The following is a 16779-nucleotide window of genomic DNA, read 5'->3' as shown; positions in this document are numbered from 1 at the left end:
CTTCAGCAACGTTAGTTTATTATTGAACAGAGAAGATTAGTTCAGAGATTGTCGATCCTATCAGAGTTTTTGTACACTGTGTTGTATGTGCTCCGTGCGCTGCTATTGCTGGTAACGTCACGTGAGCTGTTCAGTGTGTCGATCTGTAAATAAATCCTGTTCACCTGCGGGGGGAGTATCAACTTCAACCTGCGTCTCGATCTCCTGCCTGTCACTCAGCAGTGAATGCACGCACCCACACTGCAGACAGCTACCCTGTCACAAGCATTAATACCCTGTATCTTTCTAAACAAGGGATTTAGGGGAGCTCCCTAATAAAAGAATTTCAAAATAATTGAGTGAATATAGGAATTGTTACAGCTGTGTATAATGATATTTAAAACAGGATTCGTTTTTACACATCTGCCCTGACTCTGGTTCCAGCGCAGTCGGATAGACGGTGTGTGTGTGTGTGTGTGTGTGTGTGTGTGTATATATATGTGTGTGTATGTATAATGTATGCACACACGCTTTTAAATCAATTGAGTGCTTTACACACAGTTGTGTTGTGTGTTTTGCAGGGGGGGCCCCGGATGTCAGTGGAGCCCCGACTCCTCCCCCGAGTGTGAGCCAGCTGGGGTACACACCCGCCAGGTGAGCAGAGGCCCGGTCCCGTCAGCAGAGGCCCGGTCCCGTCAGCAGAGGCCCGGTCCCGCCTGCAGAGGCCCGGTCCCGCCTGCAGAGGCATGGTCACATCTGTTACAAGGTCTTAAAGACTTCACAGTGCAGCAGTCCACTGCAGGGGCTGCACTCAGACTGGTGTCGGCTGGTTTTACAGTGAAGAGGGAAGCGTGTTTCTAGGATTTCCATTACGGAATATCAGCACAGCGGTTATACAGGGTTGTTAGTGAGGCAGTGAGTGTGTAGCGGGAGTTTAGAGTAAAGAGTGGGTCTAACTGGTCTCTAGTCTGTAGTAGAGTGGTGACTGGAGTGTTTGGTGTTGTTTAATGGTGTAACCCCTCTCTCCTCTCCTCTCTCCTCTCCTCCTCTCCTCTATCCTCCTCTCCTCTCCCGGCAGCGAGCAGATCCGGCGTCTCCGAGCCACACAGCCCAGCGCTCCTGTGGCAGACCGGCACCGCATCCAGGGGCTCATCGACTCCAACAAGAAGTGGCTGCAGGACTTCAAGAAGGACCCCAAAACGTATCCTTCCTGCTCCGGGGAGCACCCTGCTCTAACAGGACTCAAGAGTTAACTGTGTCAGGGAGCACCCTGCTCTAACAGGGCTCAGAGTTAACTGTGTCAGGGAGCACCCTGCTCTAACAGGGATCAGAGTTAACTGTGTCGGGGAGCACCCTGCTCTAACAGGACAGAGTTAACTGTGTCGGGGAGCACCCTGCTCTAACAGGGCTCAGAGTTAACTGTGTCGGGGAGCACCCTGCTCTAACAGGACTCAGAGTTAACTGTGTCGGGGAGCACCCTGCTCTAACGGGACAGAGTTAACTGTGTCGGGGAGCACCCTGCTCTAACAGGACAGAGTTAACTATGTCGGGGAGCACCCTGCTCTAACAGGACTCAGAGTTAACTGTGTCGGGGAGCACCCTGCTCTAACAGGACTCAGAGTTAACTGTGTCGGGGAGCACCCTGCTCTAACGGGACAGAGTTAACTGTGTCGGGGAGCACCCTGCTCTAACAGGGCTCAGAGTTAACTGTGTCGGGGAGCACCCTGCTCTAACAGGACTCAGAGTTAACTGTGTCGGGGAGCACCCTGCTCTAACAGGACTCAGAGTTAACTGTGTCGGGGAGCACCCTGCTCTAACGGGACAGAGTTAACTGTGTCGGGGAGCACCCTGCTCTAACAGGACTCAGAGTTAACTGTGTCGGGGAGCACCCTGCTCTAACAGGACTCAGAGTTAACTGTGTCGGGGAGCACCCTGCTCTAACAGGACTCAGAGTTAACTATGTCGGGGAGCACCCTGCTCTAACGGGACAGAGTTAACTGTGTCGGGGAGCACCCTGCTCTAACAGGACAGAGTTAACTGTGTCGGGGAGCACCCTGCTCTAACAGGACAGAGTTAACTGTGTCGGGGAGCACCCTGCTCTAACAGGACTCAGAGTTAACTATGTCGGGGAGCACCCTGCTCTAACAGGACAGAGTTAACTGTGTCGGGGAGCACCCTGCTCTAACAGGACTCAGAGTTAACTGTGTCGGGGAGCACCCTGCTCTAACAGGACAGAGTTAACTATGTCGGGGAGCACCCTGCTCTAACAGGACTCAGAGTTAACTGTGTCGGGGAGCACCCTGCTCTAACAGGACAGAGTTAACTGTGTCGGGGAGCACCCTGCTCTAACAGGACTCAGAGTTAACTGTGTCGGGGAGCACCCTGCTCTAACAGGACTCAGAGTTAACTGTGTCGGGGAGCACCCTGCTCTAACAGGACAGAGTTAACTGTGTCGGGGAGCACCCTGCTCTAACAGGACAGAGTTAACTGTGTCGGGGAGCACCCTGCTCTAACAGGACAGAGTTAACTGTGTCGGGGAGCACCCTGCTCTAACAGGACTCGGAGTTAACTGTGTCGGGGAGCACCCTGCTCTAACAGGGGACAGAGTTAACTGTGTCGGGGAGCACCCTGCTGTAACGGGACAGAGTTAACTGTGTCGGGGAGCACCCTGCTCTAACAGGGGACAGAGTTAACTGTGTCGGGGAGCACCCTGCTCTAACAGGACTCGGAGTTAACTGTGTCGGGGAGCACCCTGCTCTAACAGGACAGAGTTAACCTTGTCGGGGAGCACCCTGCTCTAACGGAACAGAGTTAACTGTGTCGGGGAGCACCCTGCTCTAACAGGACTCAGAGTTAACTGTGTCGGGGAGCACCCTGCTCTAACAGGACTCAGAGTTAACTGTGTCTGGGAGCACCCTGCTCTAACAGGACTCAGCGTTAACTGTGTCGGGGAGCACCCTGCTCTAACAGGACTCAGAGTTAACTGTGTCGGGGAGCACCCTGCTCTAACAGGACTCAGAGTTAACTGTGTCGGGGAGCACCCTGCTCTAACAGGACAGAGTTAACTGTGTCGGAGAGCACCCTGCTCTAACAGGTGTTAATAATAGTTTATTGTATTGCAATGTTTGAGAAAAAGAAAATGTAGTATTGCAGCGAGTTCTGTGCATCTTCCTTAACCCCCTCTCACCCAGGCCTCTGTTCACTCGCACAAGAAACCCCCCCTCTATCCCTGGTTTGGTCCAGCTGGGGCTAGATGAGAATAACCAGATCAAGGTATACCATTATTGAAACGGGGGACGAGACAGAGTGGAGACGAGCATCGAGCACAGAAGCGATCCACCTGCTAGAGACACTGCTGCACTTTCGTATGGAACAGTTATTACAGGAGTGTGCTTTGAATCTGCAAACACATCTTTAAAGGGTCTAATTGAGGCTGGACGCAGTGCTGTAGTGTGTGTGTGCGTGTGTGTGTGTTCATTCTACGTTCAATCAGTAACATATTTATGAGAATCTCAAACACGCTGGGAATATAGCTTTCATTTTTATATATATATATATACAGTCTCAATATTTTGTGTATAACTTTCATATATTAGCATTGTTATGATATTTTTGTATTTAAAAAAAACAGGTGAAATGTATATTACTAAGTTGTGAGATAGCTAATAGCTAACATGCAGATCACAAAGAGGGTGTAAAACTTCTGTCGTTTACATAGTCACTGTGACTAAATAAAAAATCATCTGAGGACCATAGTTATGTGCACGGATTTGTTTAGTTCAATGCGCTCTCTCTCTCTCTCTCTCTCTCTCTCTCTCTCTCGCTTGCTCTCTCTCTCTCTCTCTCTCTCTCTCGCTTGCTCGCTCGCTCTCTCTCTCTGTCTCTCGCTTGCTCTCTCTGTGTCTCTGTTTGTCTCTCTCTCTCTCTCTCTCTCTCTCTCTCAAGCCTAGCACAGCATTCAAAGAGATTCACAGCTGGTATAAATTCACTATGTAACAGAAAGTCCTCCCAGTCCTGTGAAATTAGTGTTGGTCCCAGTGGTCCCATTTATCCCCAGTGCAAAACCTGTCCTGCATTGTAATTCTCTCCAGTCCTGTCTGTGATGTCACAGCAGTGAGCTGCACCTGAAAGCAGGTGTTCGTGAGCCCAGGCGACACGAGCACGACCCCAGAGACCGTCATGGTGGTTGATATAAGCCACCACTGCACTCCACGGATCAACACTCCCTTTATCAGAACCTAAAGCTAAGAAGAATGATCACTTAACAAGCAACATTATTTCAAACTATGAAATGAGAGTGAAAGTGAATTAAATCAACTTATCTCCGTAGTTATGACTTAGTCAGAGCTCATCCTTCCTCAGGCAAAGACTGAAGGAGAACACGGCGCTGAGCCTTGTGCGTCCCTTGGATTTATCTCCTGGGGGCAGAGACAGTGTCTCTTAAAGGAGCAGCTTTGATAGAAGTGTAATTCAGCCTATAGGAGACGTATCCCATCAGGAAATGGTTACATTTCCATTTCAGGGATCCAGGGTTATGCTAATAGCCTAACGGTCTGCCTGTGTTTTTCTGTTTCTTTATTAAACTCTTCTGCACAGTAATGATTAATAAATGCTGCTGCTGCTGAATCAGGGTACCGGCTGCGTCGTCTCGCTCTCAATCTCGTCTGCATTTCGTTTGGTTATTTCATTTTATTACTAACAATGTCTCTTGGTTTAGGATCATTTGTGAAATTGCACAGCGGACGCTGCACTCAGCTATCCTACAGGAAATAAGAGAACAGGGTCTGAAAAATACCCCCCCAGCTCTCCTGTGGAGGAGGGGGGTCCTAATTCTATTGCCCACCCCTCCTCCACCACCACCTGTTTAAATGTAGTGTACCACAGCCCTCCAGTAAACTCTGAGCATACTGTGAGACCCACATTAAAAACACTGAGCATACTGTGATGAGCATACAATTAACAAGTAGTGGCTTCAATACATTGGGACAGACCCCCCCTCCTCCCCCCTCCCTGGGAGATTAGCGAAGGCAGACGTCAGAGTTTCCAATTCTGCCCTTTAAGCTCATTACAGGAATTAGAGATGTGTGGGAGTGTGTGTGACTGTGAAGCAGCCAACAGCCTCTCTGCTTCTCTCTATCCCTCCCTCCATCCATCACCCACTCTATCACTCCGCAGTCTGCATTCTCGTTCCCTCTCTCGGCTGCCTCCCTCTTAGAAAAAGTGTTTGTTTTTTTACGGACGGACAAGATGTTGGCCACACTCATGACAGTGCTGTTTTTCGTGGTGCGAACTATGGAACAGGTAAGGACTCACTGTCAATCAAAGAGCTCTGGGGGGTGGGTGGGGGGGATATGGAACTGGAGAAATGATTCTCAATCGCACCAGTCTGCGTGTTTATGTACGTATGTGTTATTGTCTCTCGCTCTCTCCCCTGTGTGTCTCTCGCTCTCTCCCGGGTCTCTCTCGCTCTCTCCCCTGTGTGTCTCTCGCTCTCTCTCCCGTGTGTGTCTCTCCCCTGTGTGTCTCTCGCTCTCTCCCGTGTGTCTCTCGCTCTCCCTTGTGTGTCTCTCGCTCTCTCCCGTGTGTCTCTCTTCCCTGGGTGTCTCTCGCTCTCGCCTGTGTATATCACCACTGTCTCTCTCTCTCTCCTGTGTACATCACCGCTGTGTCTCCTCTCTCTCCTGTGTACATCACCACTGTGTCTCCTCTCCTGATTACATCACCACTGTGTCTCCTCTCTCTCTCTCTCTCTCTCTCTCCTGTGTACATCACCACTGTGTCTCCTCTCTCTCTCTCTCTCCTGTGTACATCACCATTGTGTCTCCTCTCTCCTGTGTACATCACCACTGTGTCTCCTCTCTCTCCTGTGTACATCACCGCTGTGTCTCCTCTCCTGTGTACATCACCACTGTCTCCTCTCCTGATTACATCACCACTGTGTCTCCTCTCTCTCTCTCTCTCTCTCTCTCTCTCTCTCCTGATTACATCACCACTGTGTCTCCTCTCTCTCTCTCTCTCCTGTGTACATCACCACTGTGTCTCCTCTCCTGTGTACATCACCACTGTGTCTCCTCTCTCTCCTGTGTACATCACCATTGTGTCTCCTCTCTCCTGTGTACATCACCACTGTGTCTCCTCTCTCTCTCCTGTGTACATCACCACTGTGTCTCCTCTCTCTCCTGTGTACATCACCACTGTGTCTCCTCTCTCTCTCTCTCTCCTGTGTACATCACCATTGTGTCTCCTCTCTCCTGTGTACATCACCACTGTGTCTCCTCTCTCTCTCCTGTGTACATCACCATTGTGTCTCCTCTCTCCTGTGTACATCACCACTGTGTCTCCTCTCTCTCTCTCTCTCCTGTGTACATCACCATTGTGTCTCCTCTCTCCTGTGTACATCACCACTGTGTCTCCTCTCTCTCCTGTGTACATCACCGCTGTGTCTCCTCTCTCTCCTGTGTACATCACCATTGTGTCTCCTCTCTCCTGTGTACATCACCACTGTGTCTCCTCTCTCTCCTGTGTACATCACCACTGTGTCTCCTCTCTCTCTCTCTCTCCTGTGTACATCACCATTGTGTCTCCTCTCTCCTGTGTACATCACCACTGTGTCTCCTCTCTCTCTCTCTCTCCTGTGTACATCACCATTGTGTCTCCTCTCTCCTGTGTACATCACCACTGTGTCTCCTCTCTCTCTCCTGTGTACATCACCACTGTGTCTCTCTCTCTCCTGTGTACATCACCACTGTGCCTCCTCTCTCTCTCTCAGCTGACCGCGGGTCTGTTTCGTGAGGAGCCGCAGCCCTACCTGGTGTATCAGCCGCTGCCCTGGCAGGTGCAGTGCGTCTCGCAGAACAGGAGAGGGAGCCGTCTTGATGAGGTCAGACACACTCCCCTTCTCACTCTCTCACACTGACACTCTCTCACTCCCCTTCTCACTCTCTTACACAGACACTCTCACTCCCCTTCTCACTCTCACACAGACACTCACTCCACTTCTCACTCTCCCATACACTGACACACTCTCACTCCCCTTCTCACTCTCTCACACATTGACACTCTCTCACTCCCCTTCTCACAGTCTCACACTGACACTCTCACTCCCCTTCTCACTCTCACACACAGACTCTCACTCCCCTTCTCACTCTCCCATACACTGACACTCTCTCACTCCCCTTCTCACTCTCACACTGACACTCACTCACTCCCCTTCTCACTCTCTCAAACACAGACACTCACTCCCTTTCTCACTCTCTTACACACTGACACTCTCTCACTCCCCTTCTCACTCTCTTACACACTGACACTCTCTCACTCCCCTTCTCACTCTCCCATACACTGACACTCTCTCACTCCCCTTCTCACTCTTACACACTGACACTCTATCACTCCCCTTCTCACTCTCCCATACACTGACACTCTCTCACTCCCCTTCTCACTCTCTTACACACTGACACTCTCTCACTCCCCTTCTCACTCTCTTACACACTGACACTCTATCACTCCCCTTCTCACTCTCCCATACACTGACACTCTCTCACTCCCCTTCTCACTCTCTTACTCACCTTCTCACTCTCACACAATATTCACTCTTATAAAATCTTACACACACTCAAAATCTCTGTCCCTTTCTCTCAGGTGGGCAGGGAGAGGGAGGGAATAGGTGGTGAAGAGGGTGGTAGGGAGGGAGGTGGAGAGGGAGGGAGGGATGGAGGGTGGTAGGGAGCGAGGGAGGTGGTGGAGAGAGAGGGATGGAGGGAGGGAGGGAGGGATGTAGGAAGGCAGAGAGGGAGTGTATTCTCCTGTTGAATCCCGTGTTGTTCTGACGCTCTTTTTGTTCCACAGAAAGATGGCAGCTCTCGTCACTGCAGCGCGGGTGGAGTCCGGCGCAGTAAGTGTCTCTCACACACAGAGGACACCATAGACTGCAACATACACTGCAGAACACACTGCACATAGGACAAAACACTGCACAGGACAACACACACTGCAACATACACTGTAATATACACTGCAGAACACAATGCACAGAGGACAACACACACTGCAGAACACACTGCACAGGACAACACACACTGCAACACACACTGCAACACACACTGTAACATACACTGCAGAACACACTGCACAGGACAACACACACTGCAACACACACTAACATACACTGCAGAACACAATGCACAGAGGACAACACACACTGCAACACACACTGTAACATACACTGCAGAACACAATGCACAGAGGACAACACACACTGCAACACACTGCAGAACACACTGCACAGAGGACAACACACACTGCAACATACACTATAACATACACTGCAGAACACACTGCACAGAGGACAACACACACTGCAACACACACTGCAGAACACACTGCACAGGACAACACACACCGCAGAACACACTGCACAGAGGACAACACACACTGCAGAACACACTGCACAGACGACAACACACACTGCAGAACACCGTGCACAGAGGACAACACACACTGCAGAACACCGTGCACAGAGGAGAACACACACTGCAACACACACTGCAGAACACACTGCACAGAGGACAACACACACTGCAACATACACTATAACATACACTGCAGAACACACTGCACAGAGGACAACACACACTGCAGAACACACTGCACAGACGACACACACTGCAGAACACACTGCAGAACACCCTGCACAGAGGACAACACACACTGCAACACACACTGCAGAACACACTGCACAGAGGACAACACACACTGCAACACACACTGCAGAACACACTGCACAGGACAACACACACCGCAGAACACGCTGCACAGAGGACAACACACACTGCAGAACACTGCACAGACGACAACACACACTGCAACACACACTGCAGAACACACTGCACAGAGGACAACACACACTGCAACACACACTGCAGAACACACTGCACAGGACAACACACACCGCAGAACACACTGCACAGAGGACAACACACACTGCAGAACACACTGCACAGACGACAACACACACTGCAACACACACTGCAGAACACACTGCACAGAGGACAACACACACTGCAACATACACTATAACATACACTGCAGAACACACTGCACAGAGGACAACACACACTGCAACACACACTGCAGAACACACTGCACAGGACAACACACACCGCAGAACACACTGCAAAGAGGACAACACACACTGCAGAACACCGTGCACAGAGGACAACACACACTGCAACACACACTGCAGAACACACTGCACAGAGGACAACACACTGCAACATACACTATAACATACACTGCAGAACACACTGCACAGAGGACAACACACACTGCAGAACACACTGCACAGACGACACACACTGCAGAACACACTGCAGAACACCCTGCACAGAGGACAACACACACTGCAGAACACACTGCACAGACGACACACACTGCAGAACACACTGCAGAACACCCTGCACAGAGGACAACACACACTGCAGAACACACTGCACAGACGACAACACACACTGCAGAACACACTGCAGAACACCCTGCACAGAGGACAACACACACTGCAGAACACACTGCACAGACGACAACACACACTGCAGAACACCGTGCACAGAGGGCAACACACACTGCCTCAGGAGTGAGCAGAGGGGCTCGCTCCACCCCATCCTCCCTGTAATACCACCTGTACCCTACCCCATCCTCCCTCGAATACCGCCTGTACCCTACCCCATCCTCCCTGTAATACCACCTGTACCCTACCCCATCCTCCCTCGAATACCGCCTGTACCCTACCCCATCCTCCCTCGAATACCGCCTGTACTCTACCCCATCCTCCCTCTAATACCGCCTGTACCCTACCCCATCCTCCCTGTAATACCACCTGTACCCTACCCCATCCTCCCTCTAATACCGCCTGTACTCTACCCCATCCTCCCTCGAATACCGCCTGTACCCTACCCCATCCTCCCTCTAATACCGCCTGTACTCTACCCCATCCTCCCTCGAATACCGCCTGTACCCTACCCCATCCTCCCTCGAATACCGCCTGTACTCTACCCCATCCTCCCTCGAATACCGCCTGTACCCTACCCCATCCTCCCTCTAATACCGCCTGTACCCTACCCCATCCTCCCTCGAATACCGCCTGTACCCTACCCCATCCTCCCTCGAATACCGCCTGTACCCTACCCCATCCTCCCTCGAATACCGCCTGTACCCTACCCCATCCTCCCTCGAATACCGCCTGTACTCTACCCCATCCTCCCTCTAATACCGCCTGTACTCTACCCCATCCTCCCTCTAATACCGCCTGTACTCTACCCCATCCTCCCTCGAATACCGCCTGTACCCTACCCCATCCTCCCTCTAATACCGCCTGTACTCTACCCCATCCTCCCTGTAATACCACCTGTACCCTACCCCATCCTCCCTCGAATACCGCCTGTACCCTACCCCATCCTCCCTCGAATACCGCCTGTACTCTACCCCATCCTCCCTCTAATACCGCCTGTACTCTACCCCATCCTCCCTCGAATACCGCCTGTACCCTACCCCATCCTCCCTCGAATACCGCCTGTACCCTACCCCATCCTCCCTCTAATACCGCCTGTACTCTACCCCATCCTCCCTCGAATACCGCCTGTACTCTACCCCATCCTCCCTGTAATACCACCTGTACCCTACCCCATCCTCCCTCGAATACCGCCTGTACCCTACCCCATCCTCCCTCGAATACCGCCTGTACTCTACCCCATCCTCCCTCTAATACCGCCTGTACTCTACCCCATCCTCCCTCTAATACCGCCTGTACTCTACCCCATCCTCCCTCTAATACCGCCTGTACTCTACCCCATCCTCCCTCGAATACCGCCTGTACCCTACCCCATCCTCCCTCTAATACCGCCTGTACTCTACCCCATCCTCCCTGTAATACCGCCTGTACCCTACCCCATCCTCCCTCGAATACCGCCTGTACTCTACCCCATCCTCCCTCTAATACCGCCTGTACCCTACCCCATCCTCCCTCGAATGCCGCCTGTACCCTACCCCATCCTCCCTCGAATACCGCCTGTACCCTACCCCATCCTCCCTCGAATACCGCCTGTACCCTACCCCATCCTCCCTCGAATACCGCCTGTACCCTACCCCATCCTCCCTCGAATACCGCCTGTACTCTACCCCATCCTCCCTCGAATACCGCCTGTACCCTACCCCATCCTCCCTCTAATACCGCCTGTACCCTACCCCATCCTCCCTCGAATACCGCCTGTACCCTACCCCATCCTCCCTCGAATACCGCCTGTACCCTACCCCATCCTCCCTCGAATACCGCCTGTACCCTACCCCATCCTCCCTCGAATACCGCCTGTACTCTACCCCATCCTCCCTCTAATACCGCCTGTACTCTACCCCATCCTCCCTCTAATACCGCCTGTACTCTACCCCATCCTCCCTCGAATACCGCCTGTACCCTACCCCATCCTCCCTCTAATACCGCCTGTACTCTACCCCATCCTCCCTGTAATACCACCTGTACCCTACCCCATCCTCCCTCGAATACCGCCTGTACCCTACCCCATCCTCCCTCGAATACCGCCTGTACTCTACCCCATCCTCCCTCTAATACCGCCTGTACTCTACCCCATCCTCCCTCGAATACCGCCTGTACCCTACCCCATCCTCCCTCGAATACCGCCTGTACCCTACCCCATCCTCCCTCTAATACCGCCTGTACTCTACCCCATCCTCCCTCGAATACCGCCTGTACTCTACCCCATCCTCCCTGTAATACCACCTGTACCCTACCCCATCCTCCCTCGAATACCGCCTGTACCCTACCCCATCCTCCCTCGAATACCGCCTGTACTCTACCCCATCCTCCCTCTAATACCGCCTGTACTCTACCCCATCCTCCCTCTAATACCGCCTGTACTCTACCCCATCCTCCCTCGAATACCGCCTGTACCCTACCCCATCCTCCCTCTAATACCGCCTGTACTCTACCCCATCCTCCCTGTAATACCGCCTGTACCCTACCCCATCCTCCCTCGAATACCGCCTGTACCCTACCCCATCCTCCCTCTAATACCGCCTGTACTCTACCCCATCCTCCCTCTAATACCGCCTGTACTCTACCCCATCCTCCCTCGAATACCGCCTGTACCCTACCCCATCCTCCCTCTAATACCGCCTGTACTCTACCCCATCCTCCCTCGAATACCGCCTGTACCCTACCCCATCCTCCCTCGAATACCGCCTGTACCCTACCCCATCCTCCCTCTAATACCGCCTGTACCCTACCCCATCCTCCCTCTAATACCGCCTGTACTCTACCCCATCCTCCCTCTAATGCCGCCTGTACTCTACCCCATCCTCCCTGTAATACTGCCGATATTAATCAATATTAATAGTCTTGTAAGTTTCACAGATGATAGAAATCATTAGATATCTAGAAATGTGTCTGATCAACAGATCTATAGATAACAAAACAATGCAAATGGAAACCCTGTAGGCTGCAGTGCAGCTCAGCCCTGTGCCTCTGAATGAGTGCTGATGCAGTAATGAGGCTGGCTGTATGAGGCTGGCTCTGCCCACGCAAGCAGGCTTAGTGCTGCTAATAGGATTGCAGTCCTCAAGCCTGGTTAGTGTGCAATACCAGCCTGGGTCTCCATGCAAATCTATACAACCCATTCTCAATGCAATCCATCTGCTATGCAAACTCCTATCTGCTATACAAACTCCACCCATTCTCAATGCAAACTCCTATCTGCTATACAAACTCCACCCATTCTCAATGCAAACTCCTATCTACTATACAAACTCCACCCATTCTCAATGCAAACTCCTATCTTCTATACAAACTCCACCCATTCTCAATGCAAACTCCTATCTGCTATACAAACTCCACTCATTCTTAATGCAAACTCCTATCTGCTATACAAACTCCACCCATTCTCAATGCAATCGATCTTCTATACAAACTCCACCCATTCTCAATGCAAACTCCTATCTGCTATACAAACTCCACCCATTCTCAATGCAAACTCCTATCTGCTATACAAACTCCACCCATTCTCAATGCAAACTCCTATCTGCTATACAAACTCCACCCATTCTCAATGCAAACTCCTATCTGCTATACAAACTCCACCCATTCTCAATGCAAACTCCTATCTGCTATACAAACTCCACCCATTCTCAATGCAAACTCCTATCTGTTATACAAACTCCACTCATTCTCAATGCAAACTCCTATCTGCTATACAAACTCCACCCATTATCAATGCAAACTCCTATCTGCTATACAAACTCCACCCATTCTCAATGCAAACTCCTATCTGCTATACAAACTCCACCCATTCTCAATGCAAACTCCTATCTGCTATACAAACTCCACCCATTCTCAATGCAAACTCCTATCTGCTATACAAACTCCACCCATTCTCAATGCAAACTCCTATCTGCTATACAAACTCCACCCATTCTCAATGCAAACTCCTATCTGCTATACAAACTCCACCCATTCTCAATGCAAACTCCTATCTGCTATACAAACTCCACCCATTCTCAATGCAAACTCCTATCTGCTATACAAACTCCACCCATTCTCAATGCAAACTCCTATCTGCTATACAAACTCCACCCATTCTCAATGCAAACTCCTATCTGCTATACAAACTCCACCCATTCTCAATGCAAACTCCTATCTGCTATACAAACTCCACCCATTCTCAATGCAAACTCCTATCTGCTATACAAACTCCACCCATTCTCAATGCAAACTCCTATCTGCTATACAAACTCCACCCATTCTCAATGCAAACTCCTATCTGCTATACAAACTCCACCCATTCTCAATGCAAACTCCTATCTGCTATACAAACTCCTATCTGCTATACAAACTCTGCTCATTCTCAATGCAATCTGTCTGCTATACAAACTCTCTCTCACTGTCTCCCACTCCCTCTACAGCCTCCTCCAATGTGAATGGAGAGCTGCCTCGTCCCTCCCACACTGTCGCCTCTCCAGAGAAAGCCGCTGTGATGATCCAGACTCAGTACAGGAAGTACCAGCAACGCAAGCAGAAGGGCCCCAAGCACGCCTGAACCCCGACCCCCGACCCCCGACCTCCCAGCAATCATCGCTTCCAACATCCAGCCAACCAGAGATCCTGTGTTCAGGACTGACAGACTGACAGACAGACAGGAGCTGATAGCTGAGTGTGTCTGAGCCGTGCTGCTGCATGGAACTTAATTCTGATTCTTTCTGTGTGTCCCTGTCTGCTTTATTCTGGTGCCATGCATTAAACAAAAAGAACAAACTGGACATGTCTGTCTGCAAGTCTGTCTCAAGCTTTATAATCTCATCAGAACCCCTCGATGGAGTTATTGCCAAGGGTTCTGATTTTGAGGTTTTTGTTGTTTATTATTAACAGTATGGAGGTTGTGTTTTTAACTCTGTCTTGGCATTGTCCTGCAGAATGGAGATACCCACGAGGCTTCTGTTCTGACTAATAAAAACTTTGTAAATCAACAAAGGAACAAGAACTTTATTTCAATAAAAAATTGTCACGTTTCATCTGTGTTTCGTGTGTTTGTTGTCTGTCTCTGAGTGTGTGTGTCTGTGTGTGTGTTAATGTTGGTGTGTTCACCAGTGAAACCAGTGCACACTCACCTGCATGATCGCTGGTCTCAGTTAGGATCTCGAGGGACAGAGTGGCGTTCGGGGAGGAATCCCACTGCAGTGAAGTCAGACTGTCACTGGCATTTCAAAATCTGAAAACGTTCCCTCTGTGGTCCTATTCTACCAATGGCAACCTCATCCCATTGGAGCTGCCCTCGTGACATCACTGACACCTCCCCCAACCTCATCCCATTGGAGCTGCCCTCGTGACATCACTGACACCTCCCCCCAACCTCATCCCATTGGAGCTGCCCTCGTGATATCACTGACACCTCCCCCCAACCTCATCCCATTGGAGCTGCTCTCGTGACATCACTGACACCTCCCCCAACCTCATCCCATCGGAGCTGCCCTCGTGACATCACTGACACCTCCCCCAACCTCATCCCATTGGAGCTGCCCTCGTGACATCACTGACACCTCCCCCAACCTCATCCCATTGGAGCTGCCCTCGTGACATCACTGACACCTCCCCCAACCTCATCCCATCGGAGCTGCCCTCGTGACATCACTGACACCTCCCCCCAACCTCATCCCATCGGAGCTGCCCTTGTGACATCACTGACACCTCCCCAACCTCATCCCATCGGAGCTGCCCTCGTGACATCACTGCCACCTCCCCCCAACCTCATCCCATCGGAGCTGCCCTCGTGACATCACTGCCACCTCCCCCCAACCTCATCCCATCGGAGCTGCCCTCGTGACATCACTGCCACCTCCCCCCAACCTCATCCCATCGGAGCTGCCCTCGTGACATCACTGACACTTCCCCCAACCTCATCCCATCGGAGCTTCCCTCGTGACATCACTGCCACCTCCCCCCAACCTCATCCCATCGGAGCTGCCCTCGTGACATCACTGACACCTCCCCCCAACCTCATCCCATCGGAGCTGCCCTCGTGACATCACTGACACCTCCCCCCAACCTCATCCCATCGGAGCTGCCCTCGTGACATCACTGACACCTCCCCCAACCTCATCCCATCGGAGCTGCCCTCGTGACATCACTGACACCTCCCCCAACCTCATCCCATCGGAGCTGCTCTCGTGACATCACTGACACCTCCCCCAACCTCATCCCATCGGAGCTGCCCTCGTGACATCACTGACACCTCCCTCAACCTCATCCCATCGGAGCTGCCCTCGTGACATCACTGACACCTCCCCCAACCTCATCCCATCGGAGCTGCCCTCGTGACATCACTGACACCTCCCCCAACCTCATCCCATCGGAGCTGCCCTCGTGACATCACTGCCACCTCCCCCCAACCTCATCCCATCGGAGCTTCCCTCGTGACATCACTGCCACCTCCCCCCAACCTCATCCCATCGGAGCTTCCCTCGTGACATCACTGCCACCTCCCCCCAACCTCATCCCATCGGAGCTGCCCTCGTGACATCACTGACACCTCCCCCCAACCTCATCCCATCGGAGCTGCCCTCGTGACATCACTGACACCTCCCCCAACCTCATCCCATCGGAACTGCCCTCGTGACATCACTGACACCTCCCTCAACCTCATCCCATCGGAGCTGCCCTCGTGACATCACTGACCCCCCCCCCCCCACACACACACAAAGCGGACTCACGGCTCATAGAAAGATAACTTTATTGCACATGGCGTTGGGTTACTCTTGTTTTTCATAGAAAAAGGTATCATTAAACACAAGCAATTGCAAATAGAAGCAAGGTTTCAATAAAGTCAGGGTTTTCTTTTTCAACCAGCATGCAATGCTTCTCCGAGAAAAAAACTGTCTGCAAAAAAACAACATCAACAAACAACCTTGAAAAAAATTAAAGAAATACAAATAAAACAAAAACTTGAAGAAAAAATCATAATAATCATAATAATAATAATAATAATAATAATAATAATAATAATACAAAATCAGATAATAATAATAATAATAATAATTGTTTTATTGAAAATCAAAGTCCAGCGTGACTCTGGGATTTCGCTGGGTTTCCCGTCACAAACAAAGTGCTGAAACTTCTTAGTTTTTCCTTTTTTTTCTTAATCTATAACATCAAACTTTTTATTGTGCCCTGTATTATTTTGAAGATGACGAAAATAGTTATCATTTATACAAAAGAGTTCCTTATATACAAGAGTCTTTATCTGAAAT

General features: G+C 50.9%; 2 protein-coding genes across 6 annotated transcripts in view; both read left to right on the top strand.

The window, feature by feature from the left end:
- Positions 1-3732, top strand: part of LOC117397346 (centrosomal protein of 164 kDa-like) — a 35326-nt gene extending 31594 nt beyond the window's left edge. For all 5 annotated transcript variants that reach the window (XM_059010119.1, XM_059010121.1, XM_059010120.1 and 2 more), the window contains 3 exons: positions 561-633; positions 1058-1180; positions 3171-3732. In XM_059010119.1, the coding sequence (XP_058866102.1) occupies positions 561-633; positions 1058-1180; positions 3171-3267 (293 nt within the window). In that variant the 3' untranslated portion in view covers positions 3268-3732. The remainder of the gene's footprint in view (positions 1-560; positions 634-1057; positions 1181-3170) is intronic.
- A 1282-nt stretch (positions 3733-5014) lies between these two features.
- LOC117397470 (uncharacterized) lies at positions 5015-14547 on the top strand. The gene is made up of 4 exons (XM_059010129.1): positions 5015-5280; positions 6749-6859; positions 7825-7870; positions 13942-14547. Exons 1-4 carry the CDS (start codon positions 5227-5229, stop codon positions 14073-14075), a joined length of 345 nt encoding a protein of 114 aa, XP_058866112.1. The 5' UTR covers positions 5015-5226; the 3' UTR covers positions 14076-14547.
- Positions 14548-16779: the final 2232 nt, after the last annotated feature.

This window comes from Acipenser ruthenus, chromosome 40, assembly GCF_902713425.1.
Source record: "Acipenser ruthenus chromosome 40, fAciRut3.2 maternal haplotype, whole genome shotgun sequence".
NCBI classification, from domain to species: Eukaryota; Metazoa; Chordata; class Actinopteri; order Acipenseriformes; family Acipenseridae; genus Acipenser; species Acipenser ruthenus.
The sequence above is the reverse complement of the archived record's forward strand: the minus strand, read 5'-3'. Positions and strand labels throughout refer to the sequence as shown.

Excerpts from the sequence above, each read along its gene's own strand:
- LOC117397470 (XM_059010129.1), top strand. The coding sequence starts at position 5,227 with ATGTTGGCCACACTCATGACAGTGCTGTTTTTCGTGGTGCGAACTATG. Across the intron at positions 5,281-6,748 it reads TGGTGCGAACTATGGAACAG|CTGACCGCGGGTCTGTTTCG; the intron begins GTAAGGACTCAC and ends TCTCTCTCTCAG. Across the intron at positions 6,860-7,824 it reads GAGGGAGCCGTCTTGATGAG|AAAGATGGCAGCTCTCGTCA; the intron begins GTCAGACACACT and ends TTTGTTCCACAG.